Source organism: Corvus moneduloides, chromosome 3, assembly GCF_009650955.1.
Source record: "Corvus moneduloides isolate bCorMon1 chromosome 3, bCorMon1.pri, whole genome shotgun sequence".
In the NCBI taxonomy this organism is placed as follows: Eukaryota; Metazoa; Chordata; class Aves; order Passeriformes; family Corvidae; genus Corvus; species Corvus moneduloides.
Window position 1 is genome coordinate 60,582,692 of NC_045478.1, and position 15,840 is coordinate 60,598,531.

General features: G+C 42.5%; 1 protein-coding gene and 2 long non-coding RNA genes across 3 annotated transcripts; 2 read left to right on the forward strand and 1 right to left on the reverse strand.

The window, feature by feature from the left end:
• Nucleotides 1–436: 436 nt before the first annotated feature.
• On the reverse strand, nt 437–10,563 carry NUP43 (nucleoporin 43). The gene is made up of 8 exons (XM_032101833.1): nt 10,417–10,563; nt 9,909–10,031; nt 9,577–9,654; nt 8,494–8,671; nt 6,780–6,915; nt 5,724–5,875; nt 2,778–2,900; nt 437–1,529 (listed from the first exon to the last, which is right to left on the reverse strand). Exons 1-8 carry the CDS (start codon nt 10,534–10,536, stop codon nt 1,315–1,317), a joined length of 1,125 nt encoding a protein of 374 aa, XP_031957724.1. The 5' UTR covers nt 10,537–10,563; the 3' UTR covers nt 437–1,314.
• On the forward strand, nt 6,859–7,319 carry LOC116440741. Its single transcript, XR_004238750.1, has 2 exons — nt 6,859–6,941; nt 7,040–7,319. It is a non-coding gene; the product is annotated as an uncharacterized LOC116440741 (long non-coding RNA).
• A 77-nt stretch (nt 10,564–10,640) lies between the features above and the next one.
• LOC116440744 lies at nt 10,641–15,026 on the forward strand. The gene is made up of 2 exons (XR_004238751.1): nt 10,641–10,973; nt 14,624–15,026. It is a non-coding gene; the product is annotated as an uncharacterized LOC116440744 (long non-coding RNA).
• The last annotated feature ends 814 nt before the right edge of the window (nt 15,027–15,840 follow it).

Below are 15,840 nucleotides of genomic sequence, written 5' to 3' on the forward strand. Positions count from 1 at the left end.
CAGACCAACAGGAAGGAAAACCAACACGTTAGCAGTCGGAGTGATCCATTTAATTTCCATATTTTGCACTTCAAATAAATCGGGAAGCTAAATTTAAGCTGCTCTAAGGAGCTCATCGGCAACTCAGTACCTTGCGCTGCAAAGGGAGGACAGCCCTGTCCCCCGTGCACCGTCCAGCTCCTGCAGCCAGACACACAGGGAATGTGCATCAGGTAAGGTGCTCCTGCCACAGCAGGCCAAGGCCACTCGCGCCGACGTGAATGAAAGTACACTCTAGAGTGGTTATGGTGGAAAGGCCATGTAAGACCTCATAACTAACCTGTTCCTGCCCAAATACTGAGGTTTCTCCATCCTTCAGATTGTATACCCAGGATCAATCCAAATAAGTTCCTGCACGCACATCTATTTGAATTACTTTAATAAGTCAGACCACTACTCTTGTGCAAAACTTTTTTATTAAAAAGAGAAAGGGTTCTTTGTAACAAAAAGCAGATACAATGCTAATAATAAAATTTAACTTTTCAAAGATTTCAAGAAACCAGATGTGAATTTTTTGACAAAGACTGTCTCAAGTTTAGAAAGTCTTATTCTTACACCTGGAAACACAGCCAACACATCTGTCAATTATGACTCCTTAATTATAAACCTCACTTTTCAGTTGGGAGATTTACCAGTACATTATCAAGTTTTAACATGCAGCATCCATGATGAAGCTGTAAATAATTCAAAATAATGTTGCTAGAATGCTTAGATTTCTACAGAACCTTTCACATTTCATAGCTTTAACAGTTTTCCTTCCAACTCTCATGAACCAACATTAAAAGTTACATTCCCCTGTATATATATATATAAAAACATCAGCTTAAAAAAAACCCCCATCTCTCTCAGGTGACATAAAAAGAATTTCCAAGAACCCCACAGTTTCGCTTTAGAAATAACACTTGAAAAATATCTTTACAGGGAAAAATAAAAATCCAGGGTTTACCTTTTCTTCGGTTTTATGTGCATGTGTATTATGGACATCACTTTACAGTGAAGATCTTGCCCTTAGTGACTACCTTCCTGCTTGTCAAAACCAAGCAGGCAGCAAGGAAGAAACAGCATGTAAGCTTGCTCAGTTACCCATCCTGGAGCATCAACAAGTGACAGCTGTCAGAATCTGAGGTACCTCACACTTCCTCCACAGCACTAGGACCAAGCTGAGGCCTCTCCCACACACGCCAAAAACAGACTTAACGAGTAGCATTAAGAATGAACCTGACATTTCCCAGTAGTTCAAGCTGATCAATACTTCAAAGGGATACTGCAGTCACTTCATGCAAAAAGCTGTCTGTTCACATAAATAGCCTCTGCATCAGTACCATATACTAGGCATGGTCCAAGAACATCTAAACTATTCACAGACAAAGTCTGATTTGGAATTAGGTTGGTGATTTCCATGCGGTCTTTGGTCGGATCGTTGCTTAGCCAGGCACTTACTACAGACTGGTTAATGGTACTGTGAGAAAGATAGGCAGTGCTTCTTCCTCCTGAAGGAAAGAGGGAAGACAAGGAAGTAAGTTTCAATTTAGTTTATAGATTCTCAGAATCTGGAGAAACACAGTAGATATGGGTCAGACATAATGGAAATAAAATTTTACATTTCAGTCAGTATTCAGATTAGTTGAGATGTCATTGCTTTGGTCATTTCTTTCATTTTAAGGAAAAAATAGCATAAAAAAATCAAGTACTTGAGGTGATTACAGAAGCCTTCTACCAGCTCTGCAGTCACTTGAGACAAATCACAACAGCTATGTACTCATCTCACTGAACAGACAGCGTAAGGACCTGCAAGTTTTTCTAGCCAGATACTAAAGCAAGGACAGAAGAACAAAGGTCTTTTTAAAGTGTTTTGCTCTTTTTGGGGTTTTCAGCTTTGCTTCAATAACACTTATTCCCTACTGCTCCTCCTCCCTACTTACTCTGCAGCAAGTGATATACCTATATTTGACTTTGAATTTTTCCACATAATATTTTACATTCAAATTCAAGTCTCACACTATGAGAACTGTCATTCAGCATAAAATTAGCAGGTGTCTGAAATGATGCTAAAAGACTTATACTTCATATACTTGAAAACATGCAGAGTGCAACTTGAATCAGTAATCCTATCATTTTCATACATAAAACTTTACTTTGAATGACAACTTTGAGGCCAAAGGCAGCAGGTGACAACTGAAAGTTTCCCCACAATTTGCAGTCTAAAGTAGCAAGCCCTTAGCAGTCTTTCTGATTAGAATGTGAAAATAAATGCTTATATTAAGTCAGTATCATAACTTTAAAATCCTGCCACCATGCAAAAGGATAGTTTCATTCACTGAAAGTTCCAATTATTACCCTGCATTGTATATTCATAATTCCACTCTCATTAACCTATCAATTTTCTAACTTAGTGTAACTCCCTCAGAGACTCAGTAATGTCAGTCAGGCTGCCTCTGTCTCTTTTCTACATACAGATGATTTTTAAGTGAACACAATCTATCTTTGAGATCATAGATGTGCCCCTTCACACATTGGCCAGAGAGTAGCAGATTAAAAAAACCCAAACCAGACTACAAAAACCCCTGTGCAACTGCTTGCCGTATAAGTAGTTTTCCTCAAGTGCCTATCAGGGCTTGCTTTCCAAGAAAAGAAACCTGCTTTTAATTTTCTGTATTAAGATTGTGTTATTAATTCGGTCATGTGAGAACACTGACAAACTGACAAATTCAGTGCAGATGGACTTCAAAAATTCTTACCTTGATGAAGAAAAGATGGTTTTTCAGATACACTTGTGGAAGTATCCCAGTGCCAAAGAGATCCATCTTCAGAACACGTAAATAAATGATCAGGGTCGGAGGGATGGAAGTGAACTTCCCACACTGGAAGTATCAAACAAAACCACTTCAGAACAAGTCTCAAGTACTTCTATCAATGCATTGGATAGTATGACATAGACATGCATTTACAAGAACCCATGCTTCCATCAAAACCTTTCATTTTTAATTGTGTGTAGGTAGGAAACCCAAAGCCCTATCCTAAGTTATATACTGCAGTTTTCCCTCTGCTGGCAGGGGGAAAGGGGGAAAGAAAAAAGAAGAAAAAAAAAAAACCAAAATACGCTCTTTTGTTGCATTTTCAGTACTGTGAAAATTGTTAAAGTCTTCTCTGAATCCAGGCATTCTGCATACTACCATGTATCCCTGCTATTAAGTTTAAATCTGCACACAGCATGCATTCCTTCCCAGGACACACATTATTTTTTGTCTAAATACCACAACTGCAGAAGACATTTAAGTCAGTAAAATTTAAGATCAAGAAATATTTTTCTCCTTTAATGTAATTGTAACATCAAATCACAAAATTTTCAGCATAAAATTAATTGTCACCTTGTTCATGTAGTTACCAGGAGAGTAGCTGTTTCAGCACTGTGGAGGCACCAAATGAATGTTGACTCTCCCCTTCCTCCTGTTTAAGTCAGTATCTGCATTCTGCTTTACTCTTATCTGCCTAACACAGCACCAGCTTCCATGACTATTTATACACCTACCCTGCTAGAAACACAGCCATTCTGTTCAAATGCATCTAACAGCTCATTATAGAATTGCTTACTAAGTCTACTTTTAGTTTAGACAGAGTTCACTTTTAGGTAAGAAGAGTCTCCTATACAGAGAAGGAAGCCAACTGGATGAAAACACATGGAGTAGTAGTAAGCATCTTGGGAAGGGTATAGAGACGAAGGTTATGGAGGGATACAGAGTGAGGAAGGCTAAGGAGAACCTGGAACTGAACATGGCAAGATGAAAAGAAATAGCAGGAAGGACATCTACAGGTATGTCAGCCAGAAACAGAAGGTCAAAGAAGGTTTATGTCTTCCAATAATCAATGCTGGAGAACTGGTAACACTGGACAAGGAGAAGGTTGAGCTATTCAACTTTCTTGCCTCAATCTTCAATGGCAACCTCTCTTCCCATACCTCTCAAGTGGGTGGGCTGCAAGACAGGGCCTGGGGGAGCAAAGTCCTTCCCGCTATAAGAGAAGCTTGAGTTCATTATCACCTAAGGAACCCGAATGTACATAAATCTATGCAATGCATCCCAGAGAAGGAAGTGGATGATGTAGTTGCCCAGCCACTCTCCACACCTGAAAAGCTATGGCAGCCAGGTGAAGTACTAGGGGACTGGAAAAAGGGAAAGATGGGCACAAACCCATGTTTTAAAAGGGTAGAAAGGAAGGCCCTGAGAATTACCAACCTGTCAGCCTTGGCTCTGGTCCTGGGAAAAACATGGAGCAAATCCTCCTAGAAGCTATGCTAAAACACATGAAGGACAGGGAGCAATTCAAGATAGCCAGCATGGCCTCACCAAGAGCAAGTTCCACCTGAACAACTTAGAGACCTTCCCTGAGGGAGTGACATCAGTGGACAACTGAAGGGCTATATATACTATTTATCTGGACTTCTGTAAGGCCTTTGAGACCATCTCCCACATCCTTTTAAACTGGAGAGATATGGGTTTGATGTGTGAACTGTTCAATGGATGAGTTGATGATGATGGTTGGATGGTCCCATCCATGAGGCAGTAACAGTTCAGCGTCCAGATGGATGTTGATGACAAACTGTGTCCAACAGGGGTGAATACTGTGACCAGTGCCATTTAATGACTTCATCGATGATATGGACAGTGGGATCACGTGCATCCTCAGCAATTCTCCAGACAACACCGAACTGAGTGGTGTGGCTGATACACCTGAAGGACAGGATGCCATCCAGAGGGATCTGGACAAGATTGAGAAGTGGGCCTATAAGAACCTCATGCAGTTTACCAAGATGAAGTGCAGGGTGCTGCACCTGGGTCCAGGCAACCGCTGGTATCAACACAGGCTGGGGATGAACAGATGGAGAGCAGCCCTGCCCAGAAGGACTTGGGGTGCTGGTGGATGAGAGGCTGGACATGACCCAGCCACGTGCACTCGGATCCCAGAGAGCCAATTGTATCATGGGCTGTCTCAAAAGCAGCATGGCCACCAGGGTGAGGGAGGGGATTCTGCACCTCTGGTTTGCCCTTGTGAGACCAAACCTGGAGTGCATCCGGCTCTGGAGTCCCCAGTAAAAGGACAGGGATCTGTTGGGAGTGAATCCAGAGGAGGGACACAAAGATGATCAGGAGGCTGGAACATCTCTCCTATGAGGAAAGGCTGAGAGAGTTGGGATTATTCAGCCTAGAGAAGACAAGACTCCAAGGAGTCCTTACAGCAGTTTTCCAGTACCTGAAGGAGGCCTACAAGCAAGCTGGAGAAGGACTTCTTATAAGGGCATGTAGCGATAGGACAAAGGGGAATGGCCTTAAACTGACAGAGTAGGTTTAGATTCGGTATTAGGAAGGAATTCTTTACTGTGAGGGTGGTGAGGCACTGGAACAGGTTGCCCAGAGAAGTTGTGAATGCCTCATCCCTGGAGATGTTCAAGGCCAGGTTGAATGGGCCTCTGAGCAACCTGGTCTAGTGAAAGGTGTCCCTACCCTTGGCAGGGGAGGTTGGACATAAATGAGCTTTAAGGTCCCTTCTAACCCAAACCATTCCATGAGTCAATGAAGTAGCAAGTATGTGATTGTTTTCTACCACAGTCACAACACCTTATTTTTACAGAAACCAGAAAAATCTCTAAAATGCCACCTTCTTCTCCCCCCTCCATTTCAGATACTTACTTTCTGCTTCATGAGCCTTTAGCAGGGACACTGGCATAGTACCCTGCCTGATGTCCCATATACTCAGCATTCCATCCTGACCCCCTGTGGCCACAATATGCTGCTGATTGGGATGCCTATCCACACAGTGCAATGGAACTCTGTCACCTGCCCTGCAAAGAGAAAAAACAACCAAATAACCCAAACATTAATTTTTTATTTAGCTCCTATTTTCCCCTTCTTAATCCCTAGGAGCATTGACAAGTGAGGTACCAGTATCAACAGCACCTTCAATTTCTGCAGCATTTGACCACCCCAGGCTGAAGGCACATGACATCTACTGGAAACCAGAGGTATGGCAATAACATGAAGCTACAATCGCATGAGGATCAGGTTCTGTGCCTTATGGTACACATCTGACATCAACACAGCATCTGACAGCTTTACAGGAGTGAGAGAGCCTTGCATGCAAATAATGCTCTACATATACCTACAATAATAATAATAATAATAATATTCTGAGGCATGGTGTAATTATAGTTTTAGTATATACTAACAGTTAAAAAGGGAAGCTGGGCACCAACAAAATTAGGTACCTAAACCAAAGTCTATGAACAGCAATGGGAATTATTACACAGACAACAACAGGACTGAAATCTAGCTCATTTTGTTTTCTCACAGTACCTTGTAAGGCACAAAGTTACGATTCAAATATATTCCAAATGCCAGAAAGCTTACATTAGGCCTGTGAAGAAAAGCAAATATTAACAGGTAAAGAGTTTTGGGTTGAGGAGTGAAAGTTTTTTCCTCAAAAAAGAGAAGTGTACAGGTGTAATAGTCCCTCAAAAGTTAAATCATAAAACAGACCAGCTAAGCACAATGCTTAATCACAACAGTGGTTCAGCCATTAAGTAGTCTGCTTTTGCTTATTTGAATACCAAAGAAATTAAAATCCTTTTTAAAAAAAATCAGTAATTTATCATCCTGTTGTTAGGAAGCTATTAGGAAAGACTTGAATCCAATTATATAAAGTAGCACATGCTTTTCAGTAAGTAAGTAAAAAAGTAGAAGTCTTACAAAGAAAATATTTGAGATGGTTCATTTCTTTGCTGCCTGAAGTCCCATATTTTTAACTGTCCAATTGAATTTACTGTCAAGATCTCAGTTGTGCGAAGGAAAGTCACTGCATGGAGTGTACTGCTGTCTGCATTGTCTGCAAGAGATGAGGAAAGCATTCAGGTAAACCTATGGAATGCCAGTCTCCATTTAATGGGAACAAAATAACTCTTAATAGAGAACAGAGCACAGCTACTTAAACATGTTCATAACCTCTGTAGTTTCAGGGTCAGAGACGGTCCAGTATCTGCAAATACCCTGTGCAAGAGGAGCCCTTGCTTACTACATCAAACACTACTGAGACATATCTGTAAGAATCTGTATTAAATTAGCTCTGGTGATTACAGAACTACTTGTTGATTTGTAAGATTTCTTTTTGTAGTTCCTAGAAGAAGAATCAATTCAGCCAAGTTTATGGTTTTCAGAAGTTTTCTTTATATGCCCAGCACCTACTGACAGGAAGCAGCTATAGAGCTTTTCATAAAGGAGTTCTGAACACAAGAAACAGTAACTCTGGCTGAGAACATTAAGCAACTGTATGCAGAAACACTTAATTCACCAACTTTTAGACCTTTTCTGAACTGCCAGTGTGCTATCAAGTTAAACCTGAATTATGCTGTGCTTGTTAACAACTAAATAGCAAGGCTCTTGTTTTTCAGGTCCTTTTCTCCAGTGCTTCTTTTTGTCAGAGTAATTTACAGTGTCAAACAATTCACAGCTTTGACGTGAAACTTTTGAGGCCTTCTGAAAAAACACACTATTTTCTTTTATTTCTGTTACTATATATAAACTTTTCATCTTTATTATGACAGGGCAACTTTGTTAAGTCTACTTTGACCTCAAATATTTTAAAATTCTTTGTGTAAGCCCGTACTGAAAATATAAGCAAATTATTATCTTTCTGCGTAAGATGGAAACATTTTCTGATATTCAGACAAAAAAGTTACATCTATGCCTGGTTACAGATATTTGAATGACTTTTCTGCCTACTGTTTAAATGAAAGCAGAGACGAAGAAAAAAACTCACTGAAACACCATTAAAAAGAAATGTTAGCTTACTGAACACTGAGGTTCTAGAGGATTTAAAGTTTTATGACAGACTAACACTAAGTGGTTTAGCAATGATACACCTTTATGGCTCCAAACGATTTTTACATAATCTCTAACTTTAGAGGCTTTTTCCCTACCTTAACTGACTACAAACCTATGCACTTTGTACTGTACTCTTAAATCCACTAAACAATAACAAAAATACCAAGGCATTCCTTGACAACTGTTGAATGAGGTACAAGAGTTCTATCTTCATGTTAAGAATTCAGCTTAGTGCCTGGGAAATGTCAAGGTGTCACTGAATTGGGAACCAGTTAAACAGATTGCTTACACCACAGAACTCCATCCTGAAGAACCTGAGAGCATCTTCCAAGATATTCTCTTGTCCCTCTCCAACTTTTACTGTGAAACTATGAACTTACAAATACCTGGATGAATACAGAAATATATCTGAAATATGCTTTAAGTATTTGAATTCTGGAGGAGTACAGGAATAATCTGGAAGAAACATGTTCAACCTGGAATACTGAAATCAATTTTCAACTAACTTTTTTGTTTTGTTATAATAAGCTGAAAACCAAACAACCCCCTCCAAACAACTAATTTAAACAGATATTTGACATACCTATAGTTCTTACTGCATCTTTTTGGTCAGCTCTGAAGAGATTTATTCTACCATCTTCTCCAACAGTGACAATTTCTGGGTTGTTGCAGACGACTCCGGTACAGGCTGCTCCACCACCAGATGTGTCTTGATCCACATGATAATGGGCTTTCTCCCACCGATGGTTGGCAGATAACGTCTAAATAGTAACCAGACATGAAATTATGGTCTTAAATAATGAACCTGATAGAACAAAGCTTTCAGAATACTCATGAAACCAGAAACAAGCTCCAGGAAAGCCACACTATCTCATGGGAATGAGAGCCTCCTATACAGATATGAATCAAGAGATCTAAATTTTCATCAACTCTTAAGCACACAACCCTTCCACAAAACCTTAATTATTTCTTATCTGAACCACCATTTTCACATGATCTAGCAATTAGAAAGAACACGATGGACTATAAAATGTCTTTCACTAGACTGATGTCTTCAATCTTTCCTCAGGACAGGGGAAAAGAACTGAGGCCCTTAGAAAATAAAAGGTCAGATTCAGATCTTGATTGCAAAGAACTTAGTTTATTTTAGGTACCACACCAAATTATTAACAGACATTTGCCTTTATTGTGTCATTGTGAGCATATACAGTAATTATGCATTTGTTTTCAGTGATTTATATTCAAAGCAGAAGACTACAGAGTTTACATATCTTCCTTCACGTGACACTCATGAGAATTCATTCATAATTTGTTAGAATTGAACATGAGTCATTTAGTTCAAGAATGCAAAAACTCTGATAAGGCAGGAACAAGTCCTTTAATATCCACTGCCCCAAAACACTCCAATCTCTTAAAAGTATCAGTTTTCAATGAATGGGCTGTTTGGTTACAGATACAGGAGGAGATACCCCAATCTCACTCTGGAATCTAGTTTATGTGGCATGTGTGCAAAACATTTTTTTCTTTCCTTGTATGTATGAAGTCAGAGCTTTTTTTAACAGACTTTAAAAAGAAATATTTTTAGCAGTCAAATGTTTCTTATGCTAAGATCAAAGTGACCTGTATTACAGAGAATAGCATCTTAAACCCAGTGCATGTTACATACCTGGTTATTTTGATGATGACGGAATATAGTTACAGTTCCTGTTGATGAGGCAACCACGATTCTTTCTTGATCCAAAAACTAGACAGAGATAATAAGAATACTATTAGTCAATGTTAGTACCAAGGTGATAACTTTGATTTTAGAGTAACCTAAATTATTGGTAGGTCGAGGGGAAAAAAAAGAAACCCACAAAGCAATACTGATCGGTTTTGTCCTTTTCTTTCATAAGAATATTTGGCCAATCTCACCATTTTGACAGCTCACTCTCACTTAACTTCTCCTAAGTGACAAGCCCTTAAAAACTACGGATCTGTTCAACACAGCTATTTTACCTGCATATCCATAACATCACCGTTGTGCTGGATGTCACACAGCAGATGAGGTTCTCCATGATATTCATCATTGAGGCCCGCATTTCCAAGGTCGCCAGCAGACCAAATGGAGACCCTATTATCCTGAACGGAAACGACACCACATTTACTCGAAAATGCTTTTGAAAGTACCTAGCGATAAGCCTCAGCCAGGGAAAGCAATAGGCTGCGGGCTGCGCACCGTTCCCGAGGAAGCCGCCGCCGGCCGGAGGGAAGCGCTTGCCCAGGGGAATAACGCTGCCGTGCGGCGGGGCGGCCCCACGGCTTCTCTGGGGACGCGAGCACGGCAGATCAGCGAAGGGAGGGACTGCCGAGCCAGGCCGTGCTCACGGCCGGCTCCGGCCCCGCTCTCCCGCACCAAGCGGCGGAGGCGTGGGGGACCAAGGCAGCGTGGGGTGACGCCGCCGCCGCCCGCCCCGCGCCCCGGCGGGAAGGTCGCGCCACGCCTCCGGGCTCGCCCAGCCAGTACCTCATTGTCCCAGGAGCCGGTGGCGAAGAGGTCGGGGGGCTGGAGCGCGGCGGCGGGCAGGGGCCGCCAGCGCGTCCGGCTGATCTTCTGCGACACGAACTTGGCGCTCACGTCCTCCATGGCCGCGCCCGCCCCGCGCCCGCTCCCGCCCGCCCCGCGCCGCGCGCGCTGATTGGCTGCGGCGCGACGGCGAGCGCGGAGGGACAGGCCGGGGGGGTGCGCGCGGGCCGGGGCGCGGGCGGGCTGAGGCCCCGCTGCTTGTGGGAGCCGCTGGGCGCCAGCTGCCCGTGCTTACCGGGACCTGGTGTGCCGTGCCTGGCGCCTGGTGCTGGTGCACCGGCATATCGGCTCGGCGTCGGTTGCTCGTCGGGTCCGGAGAGGAGGAAATACAGGAAGAAGTGATCGTGCTGCTGTGTTACCTGTTTGCTCGGCTGGGCCGTGTCTACCGGAACGTTGTGTCTGTGTGTCACCTTTCCATGACATGCACCAACGTCTGTTTTCTCAAAATGAGTGACTTACGCGGCGACCAAGCATCTCTGGTCTACATCTGCTTTTAAGTAAGCCCTGATTTCAGCTGGGACACGGTTAACTTTCTTCCTAGTAGCTGCCACAGCGCTGTGTTTGGGATTTAGTGTGAGAATACTGTGGTAACACACTGATGTGTTACTTGTATTTCCTTTCTAGTATTTCGCTTGAGACCTAAACAACTATGCAATAAAAAGTTCAGCGGTTAGTTGTAAACTAAAGGCTGACATAGTTATATTGTCAGTTGTCATTTCAGAGGATGAGACTATCGGTCCAGTCACTGCAGTCCGGTAAGGGTCTTTCTCACAAAGATTTTTTCAACTTTGTTTTCTGGTGCATCTTTTTCCAAAGCTGATGCTGCCGGGTCTCAGAGGTTCTTTCAGATGGATTTAACAGTGGCTTGGACAAATTTTCACCTGTGTTATTGCAGTTTTCCTGGTAAAGGCATCTGTCGGATTTCTTCTATACAGCATTTTTGAGTTCCTCATCAAGTCTGCTATGCTGTTTTGTAATCCCTCAGGTGTGATACCAAATTAGTGATATTTTATATGCTTAATGCATCATTTGAACTTAGTTTAACTTTTTTTTCCGTAATTACATTCAGCAGAATCCATCACTGAACATATTCCAAAAGCTGGATGCTATAGTAGTCTACCATACTGCAAACATACCTTACAACAGCTTTGTTGCACATGACAGTAGCATTGTTATTCTACAGTAGCAAATGCTTCTGGCACCCTTTATTAAGCTGCTAACAGCAGTTCTGCAAGTCACTGTCAACTCCAAGGATATTTTCAGCTATTTCTTATAACACTTGTGAGAAATATCAATAGGCAGCCTCAGAATACAGCTGCAGACCAGATAGCTAAAAGTTGAAGAGAAAACACTTTGGGATTATTGAAAGTTTTATTAGGCAAATATTTTTGTTGGTTAGTTTGTGATTTCTGTGTGTATTTTTTACCTTATGCTTTTGGATGGTTTCTTTCTTTGCTTAGGATTGCTTGTTCAAAAGCATTTGGGAAGTATTAAGGGAAGTAAGTTGGACATACAGGCTTATTTTCACTTAGAGGAAAAGAACAGTCACAGTTTTTCTTCCCTGTCCTACATTTTTTAAAGAAAATGTTGGCAGCATGTTATATGACGGAAGTGAGAGCTGTGATAGATTTAGGGCTGCTTTGTAAACCTTTAAATATATTCTCTGTGCTTGATCCCTATGAAAGATGTGTACTGTGTTAGTATATAATTTCAGTGTAATGGCAGATTTAAATAAACATATAAAAGGAGGAAATGTGCCTTATCTGATATTTCTGAGGTTTTCAAAAAGGACGTTAAGTCTAGATGAAGCTTACTCTGAGAGTTGAGTCCAAACATATCAGCTGAGACAACAAGGAGCATCTATGGATTATCCTTAAATATGGCTAAAGCTAGGAGTGTAAGGGAAAGAAACTCAAAGCATGCCTGTCTCTCTGATAGAAGGTAGGGGCCCTGAGAACAAAGGCACTTACTAGATCAGTGGTTCTACTAGGGCAGGATAAAACTAATTCTGAATTCGATTTGCTTATATTCTGCTTTCCTCCCATCATCATTGAACAATATTTAAAGAAAGTTATTTGGAGATGCCAAAACAATGTTTACAGCTGGTAAGAATTCCTGGAGTTGTGCCCAGTTCATTCTCTTGAACCAGTACAGTCACTGTGCCCAGGTACTGCAGAGAGGATGTAACAGCAGAGGGCCAGGCCCTGAGTGCACTCATAAGCCTTGCCCTTGGCTGGAGCTCCCATCTGGGCTGGGGCACCTTGCTCTTGGCCTGAGCTGTGTTGTAGGAGGGCCTGTGCTCAGCCGTGTTGCCCAAATTTGGTGGCTGGCTTGACTTGGGGTCTGACTTGTCACTTTGCTTGGTGGCAAAACCGTTTCTGTCCCCAGTCCAGCTCTGCTTGCTTTGCTTGGACGCTGTGGGATGGTGTCCTGCTGTGTCATCTGGAAGGTGTCATCTGGAAGGTGTCATCTGGAAGGCTCACTTTCCTTCACGAAGGGATCCCAGTTCTGCTGCTCCCTAATGGGGAAAGCCGCTGATGTGACTGGGTCCTTCTCACCTCGTCTTTGAGTGCAGAGCTGGGAAAACATGGATGTGGAGTTCAAAATAATGTGAACTTCTGAAATGGTAATACAAAAGGAAGGTGCACACCAAACTGGCTTGAGCTGATAGGAAAAGAAATGAGATGAAGGAGAGTGATTAAGTTAAAAAACAGAATGGAGTCAGGGAAAGGAGTGTGTGTAGGTGTAAAAGCCAATTAGTGTAGGGTTTGGGACATAACTGCGGAAATGTACAGCAGGAACATTTCACAAGGAATTTTCTGCTTGTGGTATGCAGAAGCAGATGGGAGCAGACAGTGATGAGCAATTTTTCAAATTCTTTCTAAATTCAAAGAATTAAAAAAAAATCCAATGGGCTTATGAGGTGGGAGGGAAGGGATGAAACAGAAATAGTAGCTTGGAGGGGTTTATATATAAATGTATGTAAGTACAGCTAGAGGATTGGGATGTGGGTGAGTGTGCAGCAAAGGAGAGAGAGCCGATGTGCTTACAGTTAGTGGGATCTTCGTGTCAGAACAATCATATGATGGCCCACTCTGGCTGCTGGCATTCCTGTGCCTCTTGCCTAAGAGGACCATCCATGCAGCAGCTCCCTGAGGAGTTCTAGGGAGATGGTTCTACATGTGGAAGATGAAGGTGCCTGCAATTGACAGTGGGCATCCAGGGACCAACGTGCTCATACTGGTTTGGACAAATGAGGGGGAGTAGGATACAGATATCCTGAGTATCAGAGCAAATGGAGAGGTTCCACATGAATGATGATGGCCAGAAAACAATTTTTTTTTAAATTTCGGCTTGTATTTCATTCTAGTAAAGAATGGCTATGTTGCTTTTAGTTTCATCTCAATGGATGTGCTCCTAATAGGTTTTAAAAATGGACTTATGGCTTGGGATTGTAGAACAGAAAGAGTTTGGGGCTCTTACATTTGTTTACTGCATAAATGGGTGCATCCTGCCACTATTGGTGCATGTTAGTTTCCCAGGGCCCTTTGAGACAACTTGGCTTGTCTTAGAGCTCCTGGAAGCCTGCCAAGCCAAATGCTGTTTCCTTCACACATGCCTGGTATCCACCCAAGACACCCCAGATATTGCTAAGGAAGGCCCACACTTGTTTTAATTCTCTGAATACTCTTGTCAAGAACATGGCAAATAGGTATTCTCAGTCAGAAAGTGACTGGGCAAGACTGCAAACTCCTAAGAGAGAAATGCAGGCTCGCTCTTGGTGCTCTGTGACAAGCTTAGGCCTAATTCAAGCTGCTCCTGGTAAGCAGCATCAGTTTGTATGTAAATGGTTTCTCTTGTGTTTCTGGTCTCCCAAGGGGGTAAGTATCCCTGGAATGCTTTTAAACATGGGCCAGCTATTTTCTTGCCAACAACCTCTCTATGTGAGAGCAATGCAGTTTGCTTGCATCTGACAACAGAAAATGTCTTTTCCATTTAAAACAAATAAGTAGTTCTGTGCTGTAGTTTTACAATGTCTGTCTGTTCTCTGTACTTGCTGCCCGTTGGGAATTCCTCTGAACTCCAATGGCTTCTTTCCTTCTCTCTCAGCCCACTGGGTGTAATAGGGAGACCTTTTATATTCTAGGACAGGCTGGGAGCCTCACACGGACAGTTGCCAGATCATGCTTAGGAGAAGCTAGATGGAGAATACAGAATGAAGCAGTGGATCTGTCTCCAGGATTACAAGAATCAGATGGGAAGTCTATGGATGGGATCTGGTATATGCATTGAGCAACTATCAGATTTGCCCTGGATTGACTGCAAAGTAGAGAAGCAGATTCCCACCTTCACCTCATTTTCTTCACCTGAACCAGCAATGATTGGATGAAATACATGTGTTGTGTGGAGCTGGAACAGGTTCAACGCTCCCAGCCAAGATGTGCTCTCTGACAGAAGATGTAATCTGTGTAATCTCCCATGGTGGTATTTTAGTCTGTGTCCTTGTATCAGAACTGCTTTTAAAAAACAATATAATGCTGGAAATTATATCTGCTGGATGACACCTTATTTTCCCCAACGTTTATACAATATACTATTGATAGGGCCTACCTGTCCATAGTTATGTATCACGTTTCAAAAACCAAGAACTGAAAACCCTGCCGTCTGGTACCACACCTGTGCCAGTGTGCCTGGTTAAGAAAGGAAGTGCAGCAAACTATTCCCAGGTGTGTGAAGCCCATTTGCAGGGACCAGAAGGCAGCACAAATGCAGAAGTCACAGCACTGACAGTGGGTTCCCCAAAATAGCAAAGATGGTATATGCTTTCCCTTTAAACAATAGACGTATATAAGTAACAGGTGGCAAATGAATATTGGTGGTGAAATTGATCATAAAGGAGTTTCAGAGCAGGCAGGAATACTACATTACTGTAGGAAGTGAATTCTCTGCTTTTCCTAATTATGTTATGGGCTGTGGGAGGATCTGAAGGTGCTACTTTCCCCTTAAGATTGCTGCTTCATCGTGGGCCTATGCTGGGACAGAATAAAGTCCCATCAGCATTTACTAAATTCTGAGCTACTGACCTGGACTTCCTTTTAAAAGGAATTTTAATTTGCAACTTTGTCCTCTGTCGTCGGCATTGCACCGGTAGATGCTCCTGTGGAATATCGGTACTTTGGCAGCGTTTAGCCAATATATGGCTAAGCCAACTCTCCATAACCTTCCACCTCGCTCCAATTTTCTCAATGTTTCCCAGGTGCCCGGCCGCACCTGCCTTCCCCCGTCGGCACCGTCGCCTGCCCGGGACACACACGGCACGCGCAGCTCCCACGCCCCCTGACCAATGGCAGCCTCCAACACGTA

Excerpts from the sequence above, each read along its gene's own strand:
- NUP43 (XM_032101833.1), bottom strand. The coding sequence starts at position 10,536 with ATGGAGGACGTGAGCGCCAAGTTCGTGTCGCAGAAGATCAGCCGGACG. Across the intron at positions 2,901-5,723 it reads AAAGGCTCATGAAGCAGAAA|TGTGGGAAGTTCACTTCCAT; the intron begins GTAAGTATCTGA and ends TGATACTTCCAG. Across the intron at positions 1,530-2,777 it reads ACCATCTTTTCTTCATCAAG|GAGGAAGAAGCACTGCCTAT; the intron begins GTAAGAATTTTT and ends TCTTTCCTTCAG.